This window comes from Convolutriloba macropyga, chromosome 4 (assembly GCF_964194025.1).
Source record: "Convolutriloba macropyga chromosome 4, txConMacr16.3, whole genome shotgun sequence".
NCBI lineage: Eukaryota > Metazoa > Xenacoelomorpha > Acoela > Convolutidae > Convolutriloba > Convolutriloba macropyga.
The window spans coordinates 4,237,628-4,265,618 of NC_134471.1; the positions used below are offsets into that span (position 1 = coordinate 4,237,628).

The 27,991-nt window shown below is 34.0% G+C and overlaps 1 protein-coding gene and 1 long non-coding RNA gene across 3 annotated transcripts in view; one reads left to right on the forward strand and one right to left on the reverse strand.

Annotated features, from left to right (window-relative positions):
• LOC142338218 (uncharacterized) overlaps positions 1–27,991 on the forward strand; it is a 72,661-nt gene that overhangs the window by 43,583 nt on the left and 1,087 nt on the right. The window contains exons 2-4 of the mRNA XM_075387876.1: positions 3,124–3,253; positions 17,655–17,800; positions 24,904–25,028. Coding sequence (XP_075243991.1) covers positions 3,124–3,253; positions 17,655–17,800; positions 24,904–25,028 — 401 coding nt within the window. The remainder of the gene's footprint in view (positions 1–3,123; positions 3,254–17,654; positions 17,801–24,903; positions 25,029–27,991) is intronic.
• Positions 999–27,195, reverse strand: LOC142338219 (uncharacterized). 2 transcript variants are annotated; one of them, XR_012758963.1, is made up of 3 exons: positions 27,043–27,195; positions 3,174–3,305; positions 999–1,287 (listed from the first exon to the last, which is right to left on the reverse strand). It is a non-coding gene; the product is annotated as an uncharacterized LOC142338219 (long non-coding RNA). The 2 variants fall into 2 exon arrangements; XR_012758962.1 differs by lacking the exon at positions 27,043–27,195 and adding an exon at positions 18,374–18,571.

The following is a 27,991-nucleotide window of genomic DNA, read 5'->3' on the forward strand; positions in this document are numbered from 1 at the left end:
CAGACAAAGACATTGGATGCTGCATTCCAGAATGCTAAAACTAAAATTTGATTTCTATTAAATATTTTTAAAAAAAATTAATCGTTTAATTTTCCTTGAAAGGAGGCAAAGAGTGCTATCCTGAAACAGTCAATAGCGCCCCTCAAAAACTGGGAGTGATCATTTGGCCCTTTTCATTCATTTTATTCACCAATTTCAAAACATATAAGAATGGTTCGAAAGTTGAATCCTTTCAACATAATGTTTCTTTGCAAATTATATTCACTTTTCTCAACATATTCTACATTTTGAAACCACAATTTTCCACAGTATTCAAACGTTAGGATTTATAAATAAACGGCTAAATACTTTTCGGTTAAGTATCTACTAACTCGACTTCAAGGACGCTTTGGGAACAACCAAACGAGTCGATGGTGCTTGAATATTCAAACTACATAGTTCAGAGTCATACACAGTACATTATGACTCATTTTTTTTAAAAAAAATTATATATCTGACTAAAAATTATTTTTTCATTTACGAGAACAAAAAATGCAAAACATCTCCGACAGTTCATTTGGGAAAATTAGATAAGACAGCGATATCAATTTAATAATATTTTAGAGCCAATTTAGAGAGAGTAAATTCAAAAGCTTACAAAAAAATAGTAGAGGCTTTGTTTTAATATTGATCAGTATTTATTGTTCTCTGAAAACACCTTTTTTTTGTCAAAAGATAGTCAGGTTTTTTCCAGTATAGTTGACTCTTTTCTGATTTTGTCCTCAAAAGAAAGACTTAGTTACTGCTGTTTCATTCATGCCATTAAAACATATCATACATATCTTTCAGCACATAAGATCAATGGGTTTTGTTTATTTAAAATGCTATTAATAAAAGATTTTTTTTGTTATTTGAGCAATCTTTTGTCCCAATTTGAGCAATTGCATAAAAATTTTCATTTAAATGTACGTCTTTTTCACCCAAGTCTTGATTGTTCTTTTATGGAAAGGGTGGGGTCAAACAGATTGCTTGTACTTATAAATAATGATAAAAAATATTCGTAATTTGATTAATTTGTGAAGTTTCTTCAATTAAATTGAAAACTATGGTTTCATTATCCAAACTCCAATCTTCAGGTTTGAGTTGCAATTACAGAGATAGATTAGAACCGCTTTAGCAAACTCAACGCCAAATAGATAAATTTCGTTTGCCAAAATCATGCTCAAACGCTCAATTGTGGAATTTGTAGGCAAATTGCGTCACAGTTTTCCACAGCTCTCGTCTTCCACAATAGACAAAATCTGCCTTCTGATGACACCACGTTTCAACATTTTCCACAAAACCATCTTTTTCAGGAATTTGTTTCAATATTCTTTAAGTTCTATTTAGTAGGGGTGCTAGATTGTAAACGTTTTTTTATTTGACAAACTTATATTTTTACTACAGGTACAATAGTATATCTAGTAAACGGCCCCAAAGACTGAATCGATCCCGATGAACTTATTTATCAATTTATTTTTCGTTTTCTTTGGTAAAATAGAAACTTATGATGATCAACTTATCCCTATGTTTTGTTTTCCAGATAACTTTAAATACAAAACTAAAAGAAAACAATTTTTCTCTGTAATGTGATCGTGCTCAACCGAAGTGCTTTTTATCGTTTCTTAATTATTAACGGGACGGGAATCTGATTGTCGATTTTAAGCCAACTTCGCACTTTTCCGGATTTGCTTTTTCTTTAAAAAAACTTAGCGAGTGAAATTTTTATTGAACTTTTAACTGCTTCTGCAGGTGAAAATTTGAGAAAACCTAAATCTCTGGGATTGAATAAGTGAGCATGATTAAGTTTTTAGTGTAATTTAAATCTTCAGAATACTAATATTCTTCGAACAAAAGTTCTATTGTTGTTAACTCAATATCTTCATTATCTCCTCCAACAATTTGCACGACTGAATTATCAAATTTGGAGCTAAATATTTGTAGGCCGATTCTACATATATGTCAAGAAATTTGAAAATGATAATTTTTTGGGATTTTCCTATACTAATAGATAGCCACAATATCTGTTGTTCCACTTTCTCATTTTTTGTGAGACTCACTGTGCGAGTGTCATGCACTCACTCAATTTTTTTGGGAAGAAAATTGAAATAGACATATCAGTGAATCTCCTGGCCATCATAAAACATAAAAGCTTTCAAACATAAAATTATCGGTACTTTGAAGTATAGAATTAATATTTTTAATTTTTCTATAACACGTGAAACATAGGGTGTTTCACGTGTTATAGATGTTTTTAAGTGATAAAAAGCTTGGCCAGATTTGTAGGAACACAATTGCGATCTCAGAAGTTATTATGATAGCGGGCAAATTGTTCGTTCGGAATTATGTATTTCCTACGATAGTATCTGTAGTGATAAACTAATAAAAAAACTACCTTTTAAATGGAGAACCTATTATATTGTTTTCTATCGCAAATTTATACTGAACAAATCGACTTTTCAGGGTTTGCGCTCATTGAATTTTCTGGGTTTGCCCAAATAGACCCCCTCCCCAAAATTCCCACCCTTAAATGCTCGCTTGAATTCCATACAAGAGAAATAGACAGCAAGGTGCTGTTTGTGATGCAGCCTGTTTTTTTTATTTTGTACGTTAATGCCAACCCCTACAAGAAATTACTGAAACAGTTTATAATTTACCGTTTATGGAGGGCATATAGAGTGAATACCCCAATTTGAACCATATATAACGTAAATGGGTTTGTAATTTGATGCATGTAGGTTTTCATTGAAAAATCCAATTCCTGGAATGACCATTCTTGGCAACCATATCCAAGAGCCATATATGGTTTCATACACGCCGTACAAAAATTTCGTTGCATAATCTTACCATATTTGTCATACAATTTTTTTTGCAATTCAGTAATTTTTGGAGGGGCTGGCATTAACGTACAAAATGAAAAAAAAACAGGATACATCACAAACAGAACCTTGTCGTTGTCTATGGCTCTTGTATGGAATCCAGGTGACCATTTATTGCATACAGGAAAGCCATGAACTATTGTCAGGTACATGGTTGCCAAGATTTATTTGTGGTCGTCAGCCAGGATTTTTCAATCTGTCTCACAAAGTTTTTTTGCCTTAACAGGAATTTTGTGGAGTTTGTGTCGTTGGGTGGCGGTCATTGATGCCGTTTACAGTGGTAACCAAGAATGGCAATCCCTCAGGTTTCAGCTTCCAGATGATACCCATGATGGCAGAAATTGTGCAAAGCTAAGGTTGGCCCTTTCCCCTCCCCCTCACTCCCTGCTCTGATTGCGTGTATCACATCTAAAATTGCGAAGAATTGCGAAAAAAAATTGAAAGAAAGCCATGAATGAGGTGAAAGCCATGAAAGCCAATTCACCGCTTTTCCTAAAGAAAACCAAAAAGAGTCCATTCTTCGTCACACTTCGAGAAACCGGTATCAATTTAGCAAAATTAATTATAACATCAGAATATAAAATTTATCAACTTTTTGTGCAGGTGTTTCCAAGTTGTATGTTTGAAAAGATGTCAGTCATGATAAGAAAATCCCCCATTGGTAAATCGGTATTCAGGCGTTTCAGGTTTTGTAGACTCTTCTGTCATCTGCTGTCAATCCTCATTTGATCTAGCGGAATCTAGACGTCGCTTAGCGAGAAAACTGAAATTGCACAACTATCTCGAGTTGCAAAAGTTAAGAGAATGAATATAATGGATAATAATATAGAAGTTTCAAGTGACAGGTGTGAACAGACATATATTATCGCTGAGCAATTATGAACACAAATATTTGTTAAGTAAATGCAGTCCTTTACAGGGTAAATAATATATCAAACATAATTTCAAGTATAGAACTTTAACTAACTCTTATTACCATTGCTATTATTCAGGTATGTACAATCAAGTTCAATCAATTTAAAAGGCATCAATAAGTAAAAAGAGAATATTCGATTTCGAAACGATGAGTTTCAGTCTTGTGTTTTTACAGAGTTTTTCCTTTGAAACCAATTGATTGCTCTTGTTGCTGGTAGCCAACTCAAGCGCCGGAAAGGGCTTCTGCTGGCTCTGCCTGCTTTCATTTTTTTCTTGGTGTTCTTGGCTAGCCTTGTAAAAGTTCTTGGCTAGCTCGTCGTTTTTTGAGGCGTGATAAAATATAAATAGTTTTTTAATCAAATGAGAAAAAGTCGTTAATGAAGATTGAAAATTCAAGAAGTAATAAATATTGAGTGAAGGAAGAGTAAATAAAAAAAGAATATAAAAATTAAAAAATAAAAAAATAATAAATGAACACAGGACTGCACTTGTGGTGGCATTGAATTACTGCACCTTGTTTGATCAAAGAATTAGACGACTGCGCTAGAACTCGCCGTTTTAGTCGTAAAAATTGTAATTCTGTTCATGAAGGCAAGCGTTAAGACGCGTTAAAATCAATTGAGGGAAGGTAAGAAAAAGTGCAGTTGCAACAGCTTATAACTTAGCTTCAAATACAAAAGTGAAGCCTGGCGAAAGAAGTAAAATTATGACGGAAGAATAAAAAGCAGTAAAAAGTGCTAGGCTAACCTAAACTTTAAAACCACTGACCCAAACCGCGGATAGCACTATGTTATGTCATTAGTTTTATAACTGTAACTTAAACGTGATAAAGACATCAGTGAAGTGAATGTGTAAAATAAGAACGTTTTCTTCCTTGAAAATGATGCTAATCGGTTCAGATATCTCAGTAGACAGAAGCTGTTTAAACTGCTAGTGTTTTCCTTGTGTTTCTCACAGCTAAGCCCCGAATTTACTAGGTGAGGTGCTGGCTTAGCTGAAGGGTTAGGATGTTGTTTGTTTGACTTTTGCCCCCGATTCAACTAAGCAGGTGGCTGGCAATAAGTCCTTGATTGATTGTTGTTCTACGATATAGGAATGGAGTTTAGATGAAATAAAACTAAGAAAAGGAGACTGCAAACTGTTACTCTGACTCAAACCAATTTCCAGTGCTCCATTCGTTTCGTTCCAAAATCGCTAACTGCTCACTCAATGTACTTTATTTGTTGTCGATGACGGCAGTCTTGTATCGTCATTAGTACATATGGCAAAATTGACGAAGTTAAAGTTAAATAGCATTAGCAGGACAGATGGTCCAGTGTGCTTTGATAACTGTTTTCGGATGTTGTCTCTTTTTCTTGATGAGTTCAAGTATTGATTCGATCTTGTTTTGTCTTGCGCGATTCAGGTACTCAATTTGTAATCTGACCTGAATGTCCCTTACAGCAGATTTTTTGGCCTCTTCATGGAGTTTTTTGGCACTCAACTAGCGGGTTTCCTCATACAAATTTTGAATGCTCTAAATTGGGTCAGTTGTATGTTGTTGATAATTGAATTAGATTGATCAATCCAACAGGCATTTGCATAGAGAAATAGAGGTCGAACCAATGACTAAAAAAAGTCAGTAAAAACACTTCACTATTGTTGATCTGACTGAGCCCCCATAGTTGGTAGATTCTTTTGTTTGCTCTTGCCACCAAAGTTTTGCAGAGTTCGTTCCACTTCAGGTGCGGTTTAAGGTTTACGCCAAGAAATTTGATTGAGTATATGCCTTCAATTCTTGTACCATTGATAAAAAGATCAAGACTGGAGATTTTCTTTGACGGATTATCAAAAAGCATGAAAATAAAAAAAAATTTTGCAAGGATTTATTCTTATTTTCAGTTTTTCGCACCATTTGATGAATTTGTCTAGTGAATATTGAATTTTCTCTTGAATTATTTTACAGGAGCGCGACCTGTAGTAAAGGGCGAAATTAACGGCAAATTGAGAACTTTGTGCAGTCATATCAGGAATGCCGCTGACATAAACAAGAAAGAGTATTGGTGCAATGACGCTGCCCTGATGTACTCCAGCTAGTGTTGAAAAATGTGCTACTGTTTGAGTTATTAGTTTTCACGAAAATACACCTCTGAGAGAGAAGAGTTAATCCATTCTATCACAAGTTTATGCAAACCAATTTTCTGCAGTTTGTTTTGAAGGCCTAGTCTCTACGCTTTTCCATAACCGCATCAAACCATCTTCCAGTGCTCCATTCGTTTAGTTCCAAAATCACTAACTGCTCGCTCAATCTACTCTGATTGTTGTCGATGACGGCAGTCTTGTATCGTCTTTAGTACATATGGCAATACTGACGAAATTAAAGTTAAATAGCATTAGCAGGTCAGTTGGTCAAGTGTGCTTTGATAACTCTTTTCGGATGTTGTCTCTTTTTCTTGATGAGTGCAAGTATTGATTCGATATTGTTTTGTCCTGCGCGATTCAGGTACTCAGTTTGTAATTTGACCTGAATGTCCCCTACAGCAGATTTTTTGGCCTCTTCATGGAGTTTTTTGGCACTCAACTAGCGGGTTTCCTCATACAAATTTTGAATGCTCTAAATTGGGTCAGTTGTATGTTGTTGATAATTGAATTAGATTGATCAATTCAAAAGGCATTTGCATAGAGAAATAGAGGTCGAACTAATTACTAAAAAAATTCAGCAAAAACACTTCGCTATTGTTGATCTGACAGAGCCCCCATAGTTGGTAGATTCTTTTGTTTGCTCTTGCCACCAAAGTTTTGCAGAGTTCGTTCCACTTCAGGTGCGGTTTAAGGTTTACGCCAAGAAATTTGATTGAGTATATGCCTTCATTTCGTGTACCATTGATAAAAAGATCAAGACTGGAGATTTTCTTTGACGGATTTTTAAAAAGCATGAAAATAAAAATATTTTGCCAGGATTTATTCTTTTTTTTCAGTTTTTCGCACCATTTGATGAGTTTGTCTAGTGAATATTGAAGTTTCTCTTGAATTATTTTACAGGAGCGCGATCTGTAGTAAAAGGCGAAATTAACAGCAATTTGAGAACTTTGTGCAGTCATATCAGGAATGCCACTGACATAAACAAGAAAGAGTATTGGTGCAATGACGCTGCCCTGATGTACTCCAGCTAGTGTTGAAAAATGTGCTACTGTTTGAGTTATTAGTTTTCACGAAAATACACCTCTGAGAGAGAAGAGTTAATCCATTCTATCACAAGTTTATGCAAACCAATTTTCTGCAGTTTGTTTTGAAGGCCTAGTCTCTACGCTTTTCCATAACCGCATCAAACCATCTTCCAGTGCTCCATTCGTTTAGTTCCAAAATCACTAACTGCTCGCTCAATCTACTCTGATTGTTGTCGATGACGGCAGTCTTGTATCGTCTTTAGTACATATGGCAATACTGACGAAATTAAAGTTAAATAGCATTAGCAGGTCAGTTGGTCAAGTGTGCTTTGATAACTCTTTTCGGATGTTGTCTCTTTTTCTTGATGAGTGCAAGTATTGATTCGATATTGTTTTGTCTTGCGCGATTCAGGTACTCAGTTTGTAATTTGACCTGAATGTCCCCTACAGCAGATTTTTTGGCCTCTTCATGGAGTTTTTTGGCACTCAACTAGCGGGTTTCCTCATACAAATTTTGAATGCTCTAAATTGGGTCAGTTGCATGTTGTTGATAATTGAATTAGATTGATCAATTCAAAAGGCATTTGCATAGAGAAATAGAGGTCGAACCAATTACTAAAAAAATTCAGCAAAAACACTTCGCTATTGTTGATCTGACAGAGCCCCCATAGTTGGTAGATTCTTTTGTTTGCTCTTGCCACCAAAGTTTTGCAGAGTTCGTTCCACTTCAGGTGCGGTTTAAGGTTTACGCCAAGAAATTTGATTGAGTATATGCCTTCATTTCGTGTACCATTGATAAAAAGATCAAGACTGGAGATTTTCTTTGACGGATTTTTAAAAAGCATGAAAATAAAAATATTTTGCCAGGATTTATTCTTTTTTTTCAGTTTTTCGCACCATTTGATGAATTTGTCTAGTGAATATTGAAGTTTCTCTTGAATTATTTTACAGGAGCGCGACCGGTAGTAAAGGGCGAAATTAACAGCAAATTGAGAACTTTGTGCAGTCATATCAGGAAGGCCGCTGACATAAACAAGAAAGAGTATTGGTGCAATGACGCTGCCCTGAGGTACTCCAGCTAGTGTTGAAAAATGTGCTACTGTTTGAGTTATTAGTTTTCACGAAAATACACCTCTGAGAGAGAAAAGAGTTAAGCCATTTTAACACAAGTTTATGCAAATCAATTTTTTGCAGTTTGCTTTGAAGGCCTAGTCTCTACGCTTTTCCATAACCGCATCAAACCATTTTCAGTGCTCCATTCGTTTCGTTCCAAAACCGCTAACTGCTCGCTCAATGTACTCTGATTGTTGTCGATGACGGCAGTCTTGTATAGTCATTAGTACATATGGCAATATTGACGAAATTAAAGTTAAATAGCATTAGCAGGACAGATGGTCCAGTGTGCTTTGATAACTGTTTTCGGATGTTGTCTCTTTTTCTTGATGAGTTCAAGTATTGATTCGATCTTGTTTTGTCTTGCGCGATTCAGGTACTCGATGTGTAATCTGACCTGAATGTCCCTTACAGCAGATTTTTTGGCCTCTTCATGGAGTTTTTTGACACTCAACTATCGGGGTTTCCTCATACAAATGTTCAATGCTCTAAATTGGGTCAGTTGTATGTTGTTGATAATTGAATTAGATTGATCAATCCAACAGGCATTTGCAAGGAGAAATAGAGGTCGAACCAATGACTAAAAAAGTCAGCAAAAAGACTTCGCTATTGCTGATCTGACTGAACCCCCAAAGTTGGTAGATTCTTTTGTTTGCTCTTGCCACCAAAGTTTTGCAGAGTTCGTTCCACTTCAGGTGCGGTTTAAGGTTTACGCCAAGAAATTTGATTGAGTATATGCCTTCAATTCGTGTACCATTGATAAAAAGATCAAGACTGGAAATTTTCTTTGACGGATTTTCAAAAAGCATGAAAATAAAATTTTTTTGCCAGGATTTATTCTTATTTTCAGTTTTTCGCACCATTTGATGAGTTTGTCTAGTGAATATTGAAGTTTCTCTTGAATTATTTTACAGGAGCGCGATCTGTAGTAAAAGGCGAAATTAACAGCAATTTGAGAACTTTGTGCAGTCATATCAGGAATGCCACTGACATAAACAAGAAAGAATATTGGTGCAATGACGCTGCCCTGAGGTACTCCAGCTAGTGTTGAAAAATGTGCTACTGTTTGAGTTATTAGTTTTCACAAAAATACACCTCTGAGAGAGAAAAGAGTTAATCCACTTTATCACAAGTTTATGCAAACCAATTTTTTGCAGTTTGTTTTGACGGCCTAGTCTCTACGCTTTTCCATAACCTCATCAAACACTTTTTCGGTATCTAGGCAGACAAATCCCATCATTTTTGACCATTGAAATGCTTCGGTAACGTGCTGAGTAAGTTTGAGCAATTTATCAGTCATGCCGTGGTTCCTTCTATACGCACTTTGCATTTCACCGAAGACACCATTGTTTTACAGTGCGTTAGGACAGTATTCTTTACTGCAATTTCACAAGTTTTTGCAATTGAATTAGTGAGGCTGATTGGTCGATAATTTTATGCAACTTTTTTTTGTTCGGTTTCGGTAACATATTGACTTTTGACTCTTTCCATGTAGTTGGAACATAGGATTATGTTATTGAGCTAATTATCAGGAGACAAATATATGCATTGAGGAATTTAGGTAACTTTTTTTGGATGTTAGAGCTGATTTTGTCTGGTTCTGGACTTGACCTACTTGTTTTGTTCAGAATTTCATCATATTGGTTTATTTTTATATCATAAATTATATTTGGTTCAATATTTTGGTTTTGGAGAAACATTTTTGTCTCCTTTTAGACTTTCTCGAAGTGCCCATTTAGTTACCATCTTTCGTATTTATGATCTTTCATTGTACCTTGTAAAAGAATTTTGAATAGTTTGCATTTTTCAATGTCTGTTGTTGCTCTGAGCTGATCAATTTTCATTTTTTGGTTTTGTCCGATCGTTTCATGGACCTCTTTGTTTCTCTTTGAAGGAAATTTATTTCTTTTTTCGGAGATTTGTTCTGTTTTCCTTTTGTTCTTTTCAGCTCTCTTCTTTTTTCTTCTTGTTGCGAATCAGGTTAGTAGTTTCATGGCTAAAGAGAAATCTTTTTTTGTAGGATATACGACTTTTATAGCGAGAATTGATTGATCTCTACAACTGTTTCATTAAATTGTTTCAGTTCTTCTGCTTTTGGATAGACTGGTGAATACAGCACAGAGTTTTCAGACTCTTCTCTGACAATCTGTTTCAATTTTTTGAAGTTAATTTTTGCCTTCAAATCAAATCTGTTCTGAGTTACTAACTTCAAGGTTGTAACGCTTGAGCTGTGGTCACTACCAAAGTAATCGAGAACATTAATAGTGTCAAAAATTTGGAGACTGATCAATTGGTGCAGTGTAGATCAAGCATATTCTGAAACTCTCCTTGGTGTGATCGATATGTGTGAAAACCGTTATTCAAATGCTTAAAAGTTCCAGTTTCAATCGTTTCAAGAATTTTTTCACCGTTTTCAGTGTTTTATATGTTTTTGGGAGTTTTCCCCCATAAGATTAGTTTATAAAAAGAAATTGCACTTGATTATATCTCTATTGTTTACTTTTGCGGAGTTTATATACCGTTTGATTTTTGTTGATTTTCAGAGCTTTAATTTAATTTCGTAATTGAAGTCTCTCTTTTCTGTTGGTAAGACAGAGAGTACGTAGTTAGATTTTCGGCTTGTTTTTGATATAATTTTCTCAGTAGGCATAAGTACTAAATGTTAGCTGGTGTAAGTTAAGTTTTTTAAGAAAGGGAATCTGGCCGTTTTTCTTTATAAGTTAGTTAGGGCAGAAGGTCTTTAGGAAAACTAAAGTCACCTAGAGGGCTAACACAGAGAAAAACAATACTTAGGAGTTATTTTCAAAACCTGTTGGAGTTTAGAGGCTAAGGCCCCCGAACAACTTTTGCTGATTTTTAAATTCTACAATAAAAATAGGACAGCCGACTGGACTTCATTTTGTTCAGTAGTTGCAACGCGTTATATATTAAATATAAAGTCGAACTTGAAACCATTTTTTAAATAGAAAAAAAAATGATTAAACAAAAGATGAAATGAGAATAGGGTTAGCTCCATTGGGTTTATTTTACGAATTATTGTTCCGACCCACACTTCAGGTGGGAGGGAGGAACTATATACTCAAATGGGTTTTTTTGTTCAGTCAATTTTGGCCGATCGATATAATCAACGTAGAGAGTTGTGAGTGGTATCATTAGAAAGCCAGTCCAGCGTAGAATAAGGAATTAAAAATATTTTTTCATTTTTCGCTTTTTATAGGGAGTTATCGAGGTTTAAAGTTTCGCGAATAATTGCTGTTAACTGTACTGCTTGTTAACTGTACTGTTTTTTATTTCATCTCTAAAGATAAAAAAGGGTTGCTGAGTTGGTCGATCAGAGTTTTTTGGCTAGAATTCATGCTAAATTTTTCAAAAATCAGACTTTTTTCTAGAAAAATAGGACCATATATTTTTTTAGCCCACTTGCTTTAAATTTGCTGGAAGTAGACACCTTAAAACTGCAGTCGAAATCTTTTTCAGCTCAAAAAGGAGCTATTTGTAATCCCGCTGGCTTTATGAGTCTTCTGGATCATAATTTTGCAAGTTTTTTGCAAATTTAAACTCAATAATAACAAAAAAAGCATTATTTGTTTTTTGACAAACTAAAAATTTTGTTTAAAAATTGATCTACTTCGCAACCATTTGAACAATTGAATGTTTTGTTAGACGCCCAGCATTATGTGGGCTGATGTTGATCTCACTGTGGAACCCTACGATAAAAAAGTTTTTAGGTTTAAATGGGGCGCGACCTTTTTTTCAAAGCATTTCCGCTATGTAGATGTTTTTATGTAAATTACTGACAAGAATCTCAAATCAGGGCTCAATTAATGACAGATACTCTTTGCAAAAAAGATGTCCACCGAAATTATAATATCGTTAAAGAGTAAAGGTCATTGTTTTTATGGCTTTGACCAATTGTTTTCGTAAAAATTTTATAGACTTGTTGAGTTTTGCCTTCATTTGTTATACTTGTTGTAGCCCAACGACATGGTATCCCCCATCAAAGATGCAGTAAAGTTTTGAGGTATAGATGAACCTAGACAATTCTTTCAGTTGTTATCTAATGTCTCTTTTGACTTTGAATATATCGGTGAATTTTTGAACTTTGCCACAATTTTATCTTATTTCTCTCAACTTCGGGCGCAGCCTCAGTAAAAGCAGGCAAAAACCAAATACGTGTGAGTATCACTTTTTTGTTTGAGACGGTTTTCTATTCAACTTATGTTTTCCTTGTTTTTATACTACGGGTTTTCAAATAATTTTTTTTTCATTTTCATTTTTGAGCATAATTTCATTTTTTATGAATCCATTTCGTTTCCTTCTCGAATTATCGCATTGTTGGCAAGTCTAATTGAAAGAAAACGTAGAACAAAGTTTGAACAGCGTTGCAAAAAAGCTTATCTGTATATATTAATTGTTTTTGTTGAGTAGTTTATGCTTTTTGGACTGAGACCAGATTTTCTCGAAAAATTTTGTTGATTATTTGTTGGTTTTTCTATGTTTGTCTTTCCTTTTGTTGTTGTACTTCATATACCTGATAACGATAAGTCTCAATTGCTTCACCACGACGTATAATTTCACCGAGATAAAGATTTCAGTTCATAGCTGTTTGTTTTAATGACTTTCAAATTAAATTTTTTAAAACGTTTTTTTTTCAACTGTCTCTTTTTGCTTTCAATTTGGTCACCATGTGACTCAATCTCACTGATTTTAAGTCTCAATTCCTTTTAATGATTCATCCACTTTCATTGCGTTTTGTTATACATTGTGACTACCTGCATCGACCATTTATTTGCAAAAAAAGTTTCAAGATTTATATACCGTTCAATTTTTTGGTTTCTTTTTGTTGTCGCGTCTACGTTGTCCTTTTATAGGTAAGGCTCGTTGATATTTAGATGAGAAGAAAAAGATGATTTACAGTTCTTGCGGGTAACATCTTATAAATAAACTGCCTTGAATAGTGTGATGTCGTAAAATTGTTTGAAATTTTGGCTTTTTTTGTGTTTGTTGTGTATTTGTTATTTAGTGGGGTCGTGGCGTGGTCTAATTGTTAATAGGCCCAATTGGCTTCCTGAGGTGTTGCAACTTAATCTTTCGCTTTTTGTTGAAATCTTAAATCTGTCATGACTTTGAGTTTGGGTTTTTGAGCTTGGTCATTTTTTAAAATAGTTTTTTGGTCAAATTGCAGTTCAATCTTTGTAAACACAGGTCGCAACCCTTTCCAGTGAGCTATAAATAATCCCTTGTACTAGTTTTAGCTTCAAATTTTTATTCGTCGGCTTTTTTACTACTTTTTCTACGAGACTTCATAAAATGTTTGAGATTTTTATATACTTGTGCATTTTAGAGGATTTTTGTTTTCTTTTTGGTGTATAACAAAAATCGTAAGTCCCATTGGTTTAAAAATTTTGCGCAACTGAAGTTTGGATTTTGGTATGTCTCAATTGCTTCCTATGGAGATATACATGAAAACTTCAGTGATTTCAAGTGATATCTAATGACATTAATAACTGTGAAGTTAATTGTTTTCAAAAAAAGAAACTATTTTTTAACTTTTTACCTCTTTGCCTTTTTTTCACTTTTTGTCAAATCAGAGCTCAATTAATGACAGTTACTATTTGCAAAAAAGATATGCAACGAAATTATAATATGGTTAAAGAGTAAAGCTCATTGTTTTTATGGCTTTGACCAATTGTTTTTGTAAAAATTTTATAGACTTATTGAGTTTTGCTTTCGTTTGTTATACTTTTTGTAGCCCAACGACATAGTGTCCGCAATCAAAGATGCAGTTAATTTTTTAGGAGGTATTTCATGTGATATCTAATGACATTAATAACTGTGAAGTTAATTGTTTTCAAAAATAGAAACTATTTTTTAACTTTGCACCTCTTTGCCTTTTTTTCAGTTTTTTGTCGACCTATTAACCAGTCACATTGAGGAGCGGTCCCATAATTTTTTCGAATGATGTATAGGTTAAACTGTTTTTCTTTAGATTTTATCTCACGCGAGTCTGATTTTGTTATGATTTTTTTATTGTAGACATCGAGTTGTGGTCGTAAATGATGTTTGTTCTTTGTTTTTTTAATGGTCCTTTTTAGTAGTTCTATTATCAAAAACTGTCATCGGCCTTCTAGCGTGGCATTACTATATTTCATTGGTTGTTTATTGAACGATATATATGTTTTTGATCTCTTCATCATTTGGTAGAAAATTAAGTTAAGAATGTGGATGAGCGGGGTCGGAACATTATGTGCGTACGCACATTACCGAGCCTCCTTGTTATGCATCACATCTTCCTTGAATAAAACTTTAGCCTTAGAAGAATTGCTGTGACATTTTTAACTTACTTTAACGTTCATTCAGAAAACTACTATTCACCTCCAGAGCGACGACTACTTTTATTTTTTCGATGCGATTGTTCTAAAATAGAAATGATTTCGGGTTTAATCTGTTTTAAAAAAGTTTTTGAAAAAATTTATTTCTTATATTTTTTCTGCTTGAGAGTAGACGATAAAGTAGAAAATATTTCTACAGTCTAAGTTTGAGCTGGGTTTGTTTAATTCCTTAAAAAGTTGAATGGCATTTTATCGGATACAAAATTTAACTGTAAGGAACCATTTCAAATTTTCAGAGGGTAACAATAGAACTAGGAACAGAGCTAAATGGACACCCTTCTGCGTTCTGACCTCTTCTTATATTCAAAAAAATGATTTCATGAGAGATGTCGATGCTCAACATGAAAGCAACTTATTGAATTTTTGTACTGGGTAACAAAAATAAATTCAGCAAGCTCACTTGTTCCAATTAAGAAAAGGAGATAAACTTATGAAGACATATGGTATCAAAAAATAACTATGAATCTTACTACTTTTAAGACTTCCTAAGACTTCCTAAGTGTTGTTAAAAAATAAATGTCTGTAAACTTTAGTTACTTTGTCTCGGTGATAAAAGATTTTGTACAGTGATAGCGGTTTTAGATAGCTATTACAAATTAAATTAAATTAAATAAGCATTAAATAGTAAAACATTTTTTTTCGTTTTGACAATGCTCGTATCGTCTGATGAATTCAATTTTGTAATAAATCAATTATTTTCCTTCTGTAATAATAAATTCACCTCTGTCCAAACAGTTAAAACTCGCTCTCACCAGTAGAAATTGCTATGCATAATAAACTAATAAAATCGCATCAAATTCTTCTAAATGTCACGCTGCAAAAGTGCCACGAAATGTCGGCTATGATTATGCAACTTTTTAATTCTCTTTAAACAAAGCCCTCTGAATCGGAAAAACTATTTATTTAATAAACAATGTCATACCTGCTAAGAGACGTCAAGCTTCACGTCATCATTTAAAGAAATTAAAACACAACACACAATTCTTTCATTCTGTACAGTTGCTTCTTGACCTTCATTTTTTAAACGTTTGAAGCATTTTCTTATGCATTGCTAGTTTTAAACGTTAGCACAATAGTTCTTTTTAAGCAACAGATTCGGAAACAAAGTTCTAATTGTAAATATCAAGAATTGTAAATTACTCCTGTAAATATCCTCCTGTAATAAATTCCAATCATGATGATGACTGCAGAAAAGTTTAATAGTTATTCGAAAGCAGACCTTTATAAAATTCAGTGCGAACTTTATCAGATATTAGAAGAGAAGGACACTCTCATCGCCGAGCATGTGATAACCGTGAGTGAATTCCTTGAAAATTCGGCACAGTTAACAACTACTTCAGCTATAATAACACCAACGATTAACACGAGTGCAAAAAATGACGTTTTTATTCGAAAGTTTGAAACATTAAAGATCGAGGAGAAAACAGAAAATTTTTTAATTGGTAGTAGTATCATCAAACACCTGGCAAGAGATCGGACATTTCCTCAGGACTGCAGTATACATGCTTACCCAGGCTCGACGACAAAGGAAAAACTGCAATTATTACAGGGTTACGATCAAAAAAAGATGAAAACAGTCATTTTACAGGATGGGACCAATGCTATTCTAAAACAAAAAAGTGATCTTTTAGAAACATTATTCTCAGATTACAAAGATCTTGTCTCTGCAATAAAGGAAAAGTTCAGCCCAAAAACATTGATATTGATGGAAGCGCCTCCCTTAAAAAAGTTGCCGGAGAACGAACAGACAGAAAACAAAATTTACGAATTCAATGAAAAACTGCGAGAGAATATTACACTAGAATGTTCTGAATGTCGACAATGAAAGAATAGCAGAATCAAATAGTGTGAAGTATCTTGGCGTAATTATTGATAGCAAACTAAAATTTGATGGAGAAGTGAAAAAGATTCTTCAGAGAATAGCTTGTAGAATAGAAGTTTTGAATACACTAAGTAAAAGTTTACCAGAGAAAACGAAAGTCTTATTACTCAATGCAATAGTAATAAGTCATCTATATTATTCTAATCTAATTCTGATAGGGTTGCAAAAGTCATTACTGACAACTTTAGAAAAACAACTGAATTGGGGAATCAAATTCATTTTTAGTAGGAGAAAAAACGATCAGTCTACAGATCTCAAAGTTTGCAATAAAATACTGCCAGTTTCTTTTCTCTTGAAATACAATTGCTCAAAATATTTTTGTCGCTTATTCACAACGATCTTCCAGCATATAAAATTGAACCTCTCTCTACCATGAGAATAAAACAATATGACAGGTCAAAAAAAGTAGCGTTCGATATAAGAAAGAACAATAAGTTTTTAACTGATTCTTTCATTGCACAAGCCATTCCAATTTATAATAGTCTGCCTTCTAATATTAGACTGAAAACAACATCGAAAGCTTCCTTAAAAAAACGAACTGAAAGAATATTTTTGGAAAGAATTTTTGAAGGACCCAAAAGTAACTGATATAAAAGATGACATTGAGAGCATTAGATTTTAATTTTATTTTTTAATCTCTATGATGTACATGTAAAATTGTGAGCACATTTTATGTTCGCATTTTTTAATAATGTAAGGTCAAATTTTTAGTTAAGTAATTTAAAGATTTTATAATTTTACATAATGTTATATTCTTAACTTTACATTGCCTCTTTTACCATTTGCTTTTTATACTTATGTGTACCAGAGGAAATTAACAATTTTCTTTTTTTAAAAAAAAAAAAGATTGGAACTACAATGACACAATTTTATTTAGCGCCATATCTTTTTGCTGTTTATGCTTTCACAATACAAATTTTGTCTGCTACAAAAATTCTCGGAGCCTGGATTTTGTTTCTTCTTGAAACGCTCACTTCTTGAACTTTCATTACCACATCTAGATTACCAAAAATGAACAATGAGACAAGAAAAATTCCGCGTGGTTAGGAGTGGTAACTCGGCTGTTTTACATGATATAGTATTAGAATATAGGAGATAATTTTTGTCTGGTGTATCAAACGATACAATTGTTTTGACAGTTTTTTAAACAAACTCACATTCCAAAATTTCATGTAGAGTTATTTTTTAAACTGCTTTAAATTTTACCGCGTATGGTGCGCATTCTATTAATTTTTTTCCTACTGCAATTTATACTTGCTTATAGATTCCATGAAAATTTTTATCAGGGTAACTTTTCTGTTATTTTCAGTGAGCACTTTTGTCTGAAGGGTTTTTTCCGGACACGAAGGACAATATATCGAAGCCCATTTGACGGCGATCAAAAGAATTTTGTCAATCTCATCGGACCCATACACCGACAGATCAACTTTTTCTCCTCCTATCATCACAGATACGGTAAGTTTCGAAATTAATGTACGAAAAAGTGGGAAACCAATTTTTTTATGAGATTTTCTAAATCCTCAACGTAATCAAAGTATTAAATCTGAGAACATTTACGCAGAAAAGAACTGGACCGCTTAAAATGATCAATGACGAAAAATGTGGACTGATGGAAATCTGAGCAATCAAAATTTGACGTAAGATAGTTTACATTTCCAAAATTTTATGCCCAGTTTTTTATAAAAAGATGTCAGTAAATTCGATCTTTTACGAACAAATACTTTCGACAACAGAACCAAAAGCTTTCACAGACATTACAATTCATTTGAACCTAAGCGAACAAAACTTCTTTGCTCTGATGTCTGCTTAAGTTTTCTCGCTTATGAGTCATGATGTATCTTGCTGGCGGTAATTGTTGTTCACAAGGTTTAATTAGGAACATATATATATATATATATATATATATATATATATATATATATTAAAATTGGCTGCAGGATTCACTTACGAATGAATGCAAATTTGCACCATAAATTCTAACTTCAGGTCAAACTACCCCTAATGATGAATGGATCATAGTTTTCTTACCGGATAATGATCACCAATATTACATCAGTGAAAACGAAAGTACTCTTTGTTTTGTGTAGTATAAATATTGGCACGAGAATTAAATGATAAGAGTATGAGAAGATTTAGCAGAAAATCCTTTATGTTGTTTTAAAGTATTTTTAAAACACGAAATGGGCCAAAAACAGCTTTTTCAGCAATGCCATAATAATACGAAAATACTCGGGACTTTATTTGTTTAGTTTTACTTATTGTAATATTTATAATAATATTTGCAAACTGTAATATTAGCAATGATATTTACTGTACGATTATTCGCAAATTATATATCAAACTTAAAACTTCTTCAGCAAAAGGATAAGACATTGAAGTTTTCATTATCATAAATTTTTATCGTCATACGAATAATTGACTGACCAGAAACTGCAAGGTTTTTAATTTATAAAACCAAAATTATGTTGGATCTACTTTAATGATTTTAGTTTTTTCCCAAAAAACTTTTGTGATCCTGTCGTGATTCCTTCTTTAGGTCCAAAACATAATAACTAAATGCTATAATTGATCGAACAAGAAACTGACAGGATATCTCTAATTACCGCACAAAATGAAAAATTCATCTCTGTCTTCCGAAATTTCAGAGGAAAGTGAGACTCTGGTTTTATTACTCATCGGCGAATAAAACAAAGGCGTTTCAAAAAAAAATTTGAAAGAGTAAAACTTTTGAAGGAAAATTTTTGATGAAAAAGTTTTCTAAAACCGCCCATAAAATCACGTATCGTTGATCTTCAAGCAGAGAAAAAAACCAATTCGGTAATTGGTACAAGTTTTGTTTCAAAAATTTTGCATGTTTGTCTTTGAAATCGAAATTTCTCTCTTGTTAGGAGCGTTGCCTATCCGCAAATTGAACAAATAGTTCTGCTAGAATTCAATAACACGTAAAATAGACCAAAACTGAAAACAGCGAGAAATGCAAAACTCGTTAGAAACTTGGCTGCTAAAGAAGAATTTGGGCTGCATCTGCAACTTAGACCGATATTTGGGACTTGAACTGTAACTTTAAAAGCCAAGTTTCTATTGAATTTTGCAATTCTTGCTGTTTATATGGAGTTTTTGTTTGTTTTGTGTGTTTTCATTATACCAGCCGAGTTAAATGGATTTATTGAAAAAAAATAATATAGATGAAATTTTTGCTGGAAAAGATCCATTTTCCTTACTACGGACTCCAAATAACAAACATTTTGTCAAGTATCCATATGATATTGCAAAAATATACGGCAAAGCACCATTTGTTCTCAAGAATTTTAAAAACTGCTTTCTCCACTGGGAATTAAGTCTTTCCAGTAATACTTCAAAACTTTAGGCTTCCAAGACTATTAAAAAAGTTCAGGGACTCTATTGTAAGTCTTTTGATTTACACGCGTAGCTTTTTTCAAATAGCAATGTCAAAATGTGCCAATACGCCTGACAAAAGCAAAACATAGGACAGATAAAGTGCAAGATGTTGGGGTTTAAGAAAGACCAAGTTGAGGAAAATAAAAGTTTCGCACAGTTTCTGCTTTTGCTGAAATTTTCATGTCGTTTTCTACTTTCAAAATAGTTCTCAAAACTAATACTTTTCAGCTCTAAAATGATGTTCATTCCAAAAAACTTGAAATTATTATAGCAAAAGTTTGCGACCTACTATATAATTTTACTCATTTCATTGAAAATAGATTACTTTTGCTGAACTAGTGGTAATGATTATTTTTTTTTGCTTTTAGGTAGCTGTTTTGCCTACCAAGCTCGAATGTGCATTAAGCATGGCCAGTCTAAAGGACTGAGCCCCAGATCATACTACGACCATCTCATGGACTTCTCGTCGTACAGGGAGCTATTTTTCGTTAAGGTTGTCCATTTTCCAACAACAATCAGACATCGATATTGCGAGTTTTTTTACGTTTTTCATATAAAAAGGATTGCACTTCATTTAAATACATTTAATTTAATCACTTTTATTTTAGCACTATATAATTTCAGCGCCGAGAGGTGTCCGCTTTTTCAAACCTCGTTTGTTTAAACATCAATTTTTTGACTCCGACTCCATTTGGCTAATATTGCCTCCTTCGAAATTGGTCATGTTCAGTTACGGCGTTCAGTCTTCATTATTTGTAGACATAAGTCAGCGAAATTTTCCTTTCTAATTTTGTGGAGTTGCGTCAAGTAACTCAATTCCACAATTCCCTAACCAGATTCCTTAATATTAAAAATCCACAATATGTGTACTAAATTCCACGGTTCTGTAGCTAGATATTCACTTCCTATTCAGATCCTATTCAAAATAGTTCTCAAAACTAATATTTTTCAGCTCTAAAATGATGTTCATTCCGAAAAACTTGAAATTATTATAGCAAAAATTTGCGGCCTACTAGATCAATTTACTCATTTCATTGAAAATAGATTACTTTTGCTGAACTAGTGTTAATATTTAACTTTTTTGCTTTTAGGTAGCTGTTGTGCCTACCAAGCTCAAATGTACATGAAGCATGGCCAGTCTATGGGACTGAGCCCCAGATCATACTGCGAGCATCTCATGGACTTCTCATCGTACAGGGAGCTAAATTTCGTTAAGGTTGTCAATCTTCCAACAATCAGACATCCATATTGCGAGTTTTTTACGTTTTTCATATGAAAAGCCGTGCACTTTTTTTGTTCCTAATTAATTTTATCCCTCTTATTTCAGCACTTATATTTTCAGCGCCAAGAGATGTTCGCATTTTCAAACCTCGTTTGTTTAAACATCCAACTTTTGACTCCGACTGCATTTGGCTAATTTTGCTTCCTTCGAAATCGGTCACGTTCAGTTGCGACGTTCAGTCTCCATTATTTGTAAACTTAAGTCGGCGAAAATTTTTTTCTTGAGTTGCGTTAAGTAACTCAATTCCACAATTTGTTAACCAGACTACTTAATATTAAAAATCCACAATATGACTTACTAAAACCAACGGTTCTGTAGATAGTTATTCTTTTCTTATTTTAAACTTAGGCTCGTAAGTTCGCTATAAAGGAAAGGTGTTACTTACGTTCAAAAATGGAAGTTAGGATACAAGCATAATTTTTCAGGATACGAGCTTAAATCTTCTGTAATCAATTTGTCTTAGCCTTTGAACGAATCTCAGTTTTGCAACGTTTATGTGAATCCCGTGTATTAATATATCAAAACGGAATTAATTTACCTTCCTGGGCAAATTTGATAGAGGTAAATCAAATCAGCATTTGCGTTGTAATGATTATTTCGTTTTCTCTATTTTTATTTTTTTTTAAATCTGAAAGATGTAAATTAAACTAACCACTTGTTTAATGTTACATGTTAGAAATTTTTTAATCAAACATTATCGTTTTCTAATTCATAACAAACTAAGGTTCGGTTTTCTTAAAACAGTTTTATAAAAAATGTGTTTGAATTCTGAACATAATAACTGGAAGCTATAATTGATCGAACAAGAAGCTGACAGGATATCTTTAATTACCGCACAATATGAAAAATTCATCTCTGTCTTCTGAAATTTCAGAGGAAAGTTAGACTCTGGTTTTATTACTCATCGGCGAATAAAACAAAGGCGTTTCAAAAAACACTTTTAAAGAGCAAAACTCATCAAAAACATTTGAAGGAAATTTTTTGATGAAAATGTTTTCAAAAACCGCCCATAAAATCACATTTTGTTGATTTTCAAGCAGAGAAAAAAACTAATTCGTTAATTGGTACAAGTTTTGATTCAAAAATTTTGCATGTATGTCTTTGAAATTAAAATTTCTCTCTGATTAGGAGCGTTGTTTATCCGCAAATTGAACAAATAGTTCTGCTATAATTCAATAACACGTAAAACAGACCGAAACTGAAAATAGCGAGAAATGCAAAACTCATTAGAAACTTGGCTGCTAAAGAAGAATTTGGCTGCATCTGCAACTTATACTGATACTTGGGACTTGAACTGTAACTTTAACAGCCAAGTTTTTATTGAATTTTGCAAGTCTTGCTGTTTATATGGAGTTTTTGTTTGTTTTGTGTGTTTTCATTATACCAGCCGAGTTAAATGGATTTATTGAAAAAAAATAATATAGATGAAATTTTTGCTGGAAAAGATCCATTTTCCTTACTACGGACTCCAAATAACAAACATTTTGTCAAGTATCCATATGATATTGCAAAAATATACGGCAAAGCACCATTTGTTCTCAAGAATTTTAAAAACTGCTTTCTCCTCTGGGAATTAGGTCTTTCCAGTAATACTTCAAAACTTTAGGCTTCCAAGACTATTAAAAATGTTCAGGGACTCTATTGTAATTCTTTTGATTTACACGCGTAGCTTGTTTCAAATAGCAATGTCAAATTGGGCCAATACGCCTGACAAAAGCAAAACATAGGACAGATATAGTGCAAGTTGTTGGGTTTTAAGAAAGACCAAGTTGAGGAAAATAAAAATTTCGCTCAGTTTCTGCTTTTGCTGAAATTTTCATGTTGTTTTCTACTTTCAAAATAGTTCTCAAAAACTATTATTTTTCAGCTCTAAAATGATGTTCATTCCGAAAAACTTGAAATTATTATAGCATAAATTTGCGGCCTACTAGATAAATTTACTCATTTCATTGAAAATAGATTACTTTTGCTGAACTAGTGTTAATATTTAACTTTTTGCTTTTAGGTAGCTGTTGTGCCTACCAAGCTCAATTGTACATGAAGCATGGCCAGTCTATGGGACTGAGCCCTAGATCATACTACGATCATCTCATGGACTTCTCATCGTACAGGGAGCTGAATTCGTTAAAGTTGTCAATTTTTCAACAATCAGACATCCATATTGCGAGTTTTTTACGTTTTTCATATGAAAAGCCGTGCACTTTTTTTGTTCCTAATTAATTTTATCCCTCTTATTTCAGCACTTATATTTTCAGCGCCAAGAGATGTTCGCATTTTCAAACCTCGTTTGTTTAAACATCCAACTTTTGACTCCGACTCCATTTGGCTAATTTTGCCTCCTTCGAGATCGGTCACGTTCAGCTGCGGCGTTCAGTCTTCATTATTTGTAGACATAAGTCAGCAAAATTTTTTTTCTAATTTTGTGGAGTCGTGTTAAGTAACTAAATTCCACAATTTATTAACCAGATTCCTTAATATTAAAAATCCACAATATTTGTTTTTAAATTCCACGGTTCTGTAGGTAGTTATTCTTTTCTTATTTTAAACTTAGGCTCGTAAGTTCGCTATAAATGAAAGACGTTACTTACGTACAAAAATGGAAGTTAGGCTACAAGCTTAATTTTTCAGGATACTAGCTTAAATCTTCTGTCACCAATTTATCAAAAAAGCTTAGCCTTTGAACGAATCTCAGTTTTGCAACGTTCATGTGAATCCCATGTATTAACATATCAAAACGGAATTAATTTACCTTCCTGGGCAAATTTGATAGAGGTAAATCAAGTCAGCCTTTGTGTTGTAATGATTATTTGGTTTTCTCTATTATTTTTTTTTAAATCTGAAACATGTAAATTAAACTAATCACATGTTTAATGTTACATGATAGAAATTTTTTAATCAAACATTATCATTTTCTAATTCATAACAAACTAAGGTTCGGTTTTCTTAAAACAGTTTTATAAAAAATGTGTTTGAATCCTGAACATAATAACCGGAAGCTATAATTGATCGAACAGAAAACTGACAGGATATCTCTAATTACCGCACAATATGATAAATTCATCTCTGTCTTCTGAAATTTCAGAGGAAAGTGAGACTCTGGTTTTATTACTCATCGGCGAAAAAAAGAAAGGCGTTTCAAAAAAAACTTTTAAAGAGTAAAACTCATCAACAAACATTTGAAGGAAAATTTTTGATGAAAATGTTTTCAAAAACCGCGTATAAAATCACATATTGTTGATTTTTAAGCAGCGAAAAAATATCATACCAGCCGAGTTAAATGGATTTATTGGAAAAAAAATAATATAGATGAAATTTTTGCTGGAAAAGATCCATTTTCCTTACTACGAACTCCAAATAACAAACATTTTGTCAAGTATCGATATGATATTGCAAAAATATACGGCAATGCACCATTTGTTCTCAAGAATTTTAAAAACTGCTTTCTCCTCTGGGAATTAAGTCTTTCCAGTAATACTTCAAAACTTTAGGCTTCCAAGACTATTAAAAAAGTTCAGGGACTCTATTGTAAGTCTTTTGATTTACACGCGTAGCTTGTTTCAAATAGCAATGTCAAAATGTGCCAATACGCCTGACAAAAGCAAAACATAGGACAGATACAGTGGAAGTTCTTGGGTTTTTTTTAAGAAAGACCAAGTTGATGAAAATAAAAGTTTCGCTCCGTTTCTGCTTTTGCTGAAAATTTCATGATGCTTTTTACTTACAAAATGGTTCTCAAAAACTAATATTTTATACAAAAATGATTTTCATTCCGAAAAACTTGCAAAAAATTGCGGCCTACTATGTAAACATACTCATTTCATTGAAAACAGATTACTTTTGCTGAACTAACGGTAATAATTAACTTTATTGTTTTTAGGTAGCTGTTGTGCCTACCAAGCTCAAATGTACATGAAGCATGGCCAGTCTAAAGGACTGAGCCCCAGATCATACTACGACCATCTCATGGACTTCTCATCGTACAGGGAGCTAAATTTCGTTAAGGTTGTCAATCTTCCAACAATCAGACATCGATATTGCGAGTTTTTTTTACGTTTTTCAGATAAAAAAGATTGTACTTCTTTTCAACTCAATTAATTTAATCCCTCTTATATTAGCACTATTTAATTTCAGCGCCGAGAGGTGGCCGCTTTTTCAAACCTCGTTTGTTTAAACATCCATCTTTCGACTCCGACTCCATTTGGCTAATTTTGCCTCCTTCAAAATCGGTCACGTTCAGTTGCGGAGTTCAGGCTTCATTATTTGTAGACTTAAGTCAGCAAATTTTTTTCTAATTTTGTGGAATTGCGTTAAGTAACTCAATTCCACAATTTGTTAACCGGATTCCTTAATATTAAAAATCCACAATATGTGTTACTAAATTCCACGGTACTGTAAGTAGTTATTCACTTCTTATTTTAAACTTAGGCTCGTAAGTTCAATATAAAAGAAAGGCTTTACTTACGTTCAAAAATGGAAGTTAGGCTACAAGCTAAAGTTTTCAGGCCACGAGCTTATATCTTCTGTAACCAATTTATCAAAAAAGCTTAGTCTTTGAACGTATCTCAATTTTGCAACGTTCATGTAAATCCCATGTATTAACATAGCAAAACGGAATTAATTTACCTTCTTGGTCAAACGTGACAGAGGCAATAATTCAAATCTGCCTTTGCGTTGTAATGATTATTTCATTGCTCTATTATTTCACCCCGTTCTTAGTCCTCAAAATATTTGGTACTATTAACCATATGCTTCGCGGGCTATAGTCATGCCTCGAAGGCCCATGGGACTTGATATAAAACCCCGGACTTACGTGTCATAACACTTCAGAACTGAATCATGAATTTTCCATGATATCCTGCAGAATGCACAGAACACTGGTCATGACATTTTATAGTATGTTCATTATGAATATTAACCTACATTATGGCTTTTATTCTTCTGTTTCCCTGAACATTATGGCATTTACTCTTCTGTTACTCTGAACATTATGGCATTTACTCTTCTGTTACTCTGAACATTATGGCATTTACTCTGCTGTTAACCTGAACATTATGGCATTTACTCTTCTGTTAACCTGAACATTATGGCGCATGTTCTATGCTCAGTCTGAATAATATGGCGCATGTTCTATGCTCAGTCTGAATATTATGGCGCATGTTCTATGGCCAGTCTGAATATTATGGCGCGTGTTCTATGCTCAGTCTGAATATTATGGCGCGTGTTCTATGGTGGAGGGGGCATTGGGGGTGGGGGGGGGGGCTATAATGCGAAAGATCCGGGGGGGCATAATGCGAAAGACGGGGGGGGGGCTATAATGCGAAAGATCCGGGGGGGGGGGGGGCTATAATGCGAAAGATCCGGGGGGGCTATAATGCGAAAGATCCGGGGGGGCTATAATGCGAAAGATCCGGGGGGGGGGGGGCTATAATGCGAAAGATCGGGGGGGGGGGGCTCTACAATACTACTTCAGATTCTCGTTATTTAACAATAGTGGGTTGGTTCTCATTCAAAAAGCTATAAATTGTCACGAACTGTTTTTTATCAGAGTCCAATAAGATGAAAAACAACAAGGATTTATACCTCTTGGAACTATCAATTAGCTTGTTTTTGACCACAGCATATGCCAACTAGAATAAAAACGGCACAATCTTTTCAACAATCTTCCCCTTCCGCAAAAGGGCGAGGGCTTGCTGAATAGAATTAAAGCGAGCAAATCAGAGTTGTTACAAGTCAGAGAAGAGAACCTTTCCATGCATAAACTTAATATGTTAAACTAAATGTCATTTTAATTTCATGATTTGGGATTTAACCGAGCTGAAATGCATAAAACAAAAATCTGGTGAGTAGATAGCGGATAAGATAGATTTTGAACCATACAATTCTTGCTTCCCTAGATGTTTGCTCCCTTGCCCCCTTAGTTCCAAATTATAAAGCGTGACAAGAAACAAAAAGATAGACTGGCGCCAAGTATATTTAAAATGTATTTTAAAAAATCAAGCAGCAAAAAAGAACTAACAACTTCATTCGGGTTCCCGCCCTGTTCGAATACGGCATTTGATCCACTGGCAGTTTCTTGTGTTAGTTCCTGTGATGAATAAACATTGACTATTCGGTTTGCCATTGGAATGTATGAAGACGTTAATTATTGGAATGTATAATCAAGCAGATCTGATCTGAAAATATGAATAAATATAATTATAATTATTATCAGCAACCGGGGGCGGCCATTTTGAACCAGGCGGCCATTTTGATCTCTTCACTCATCTTCCATCATATTCATCATATCACTTCCATCATATGATTTATTCTTCCATCATCTTATCATCATTCTATCCTACAATGTCTACGTTCAAAATGAAAATAATAATCTTAATTGAGCTTTCTTTGTGTTCTAATTGATCACACAACGTATTCACGTGCTGGGAACAGCAGGACGAATTGTCGCGCACAAGGCGACACGGCCGCCCACAAAATTTGACAGCTCTGTTGGCTGAACGAACACCTGGAATATCATTCTCGAGTAAGATAAAAGTGTATTTGGAAACCAAACAGTTAACTAGCCATTTTTATCAACAGGGGGGGGGGGGAGGGGGGGGGGTATTGCGAGATGGGGACAGGGAATATGGATCTTTTCCGTTTGTACCCCCCCCCCCCCAGTACCCTCATGCTGGGTGGGGAGATTACTGGACCAGAAATGATGGGCAATCCGGAAAGGAGGGGTACTTCAAATTATGCTGACTTACACTCTGAACTTTGGCATCAGTACGAGAAGCCATCTCGGAGCGCGAGTACCACTAACAAGTCTCGAGTACCACTCGAGTACCACTACCACAGAAGGTCTCGAATACGATCTCGCAATACCCCCCCCCCCTCCTTGGAGGGGGGGGGGGTATTGCTAGATGCGGATAGCAACGGAATTAATGAGAGAGATTAGGGAATATGGATCTTTTCGGGGGCGGCCATTT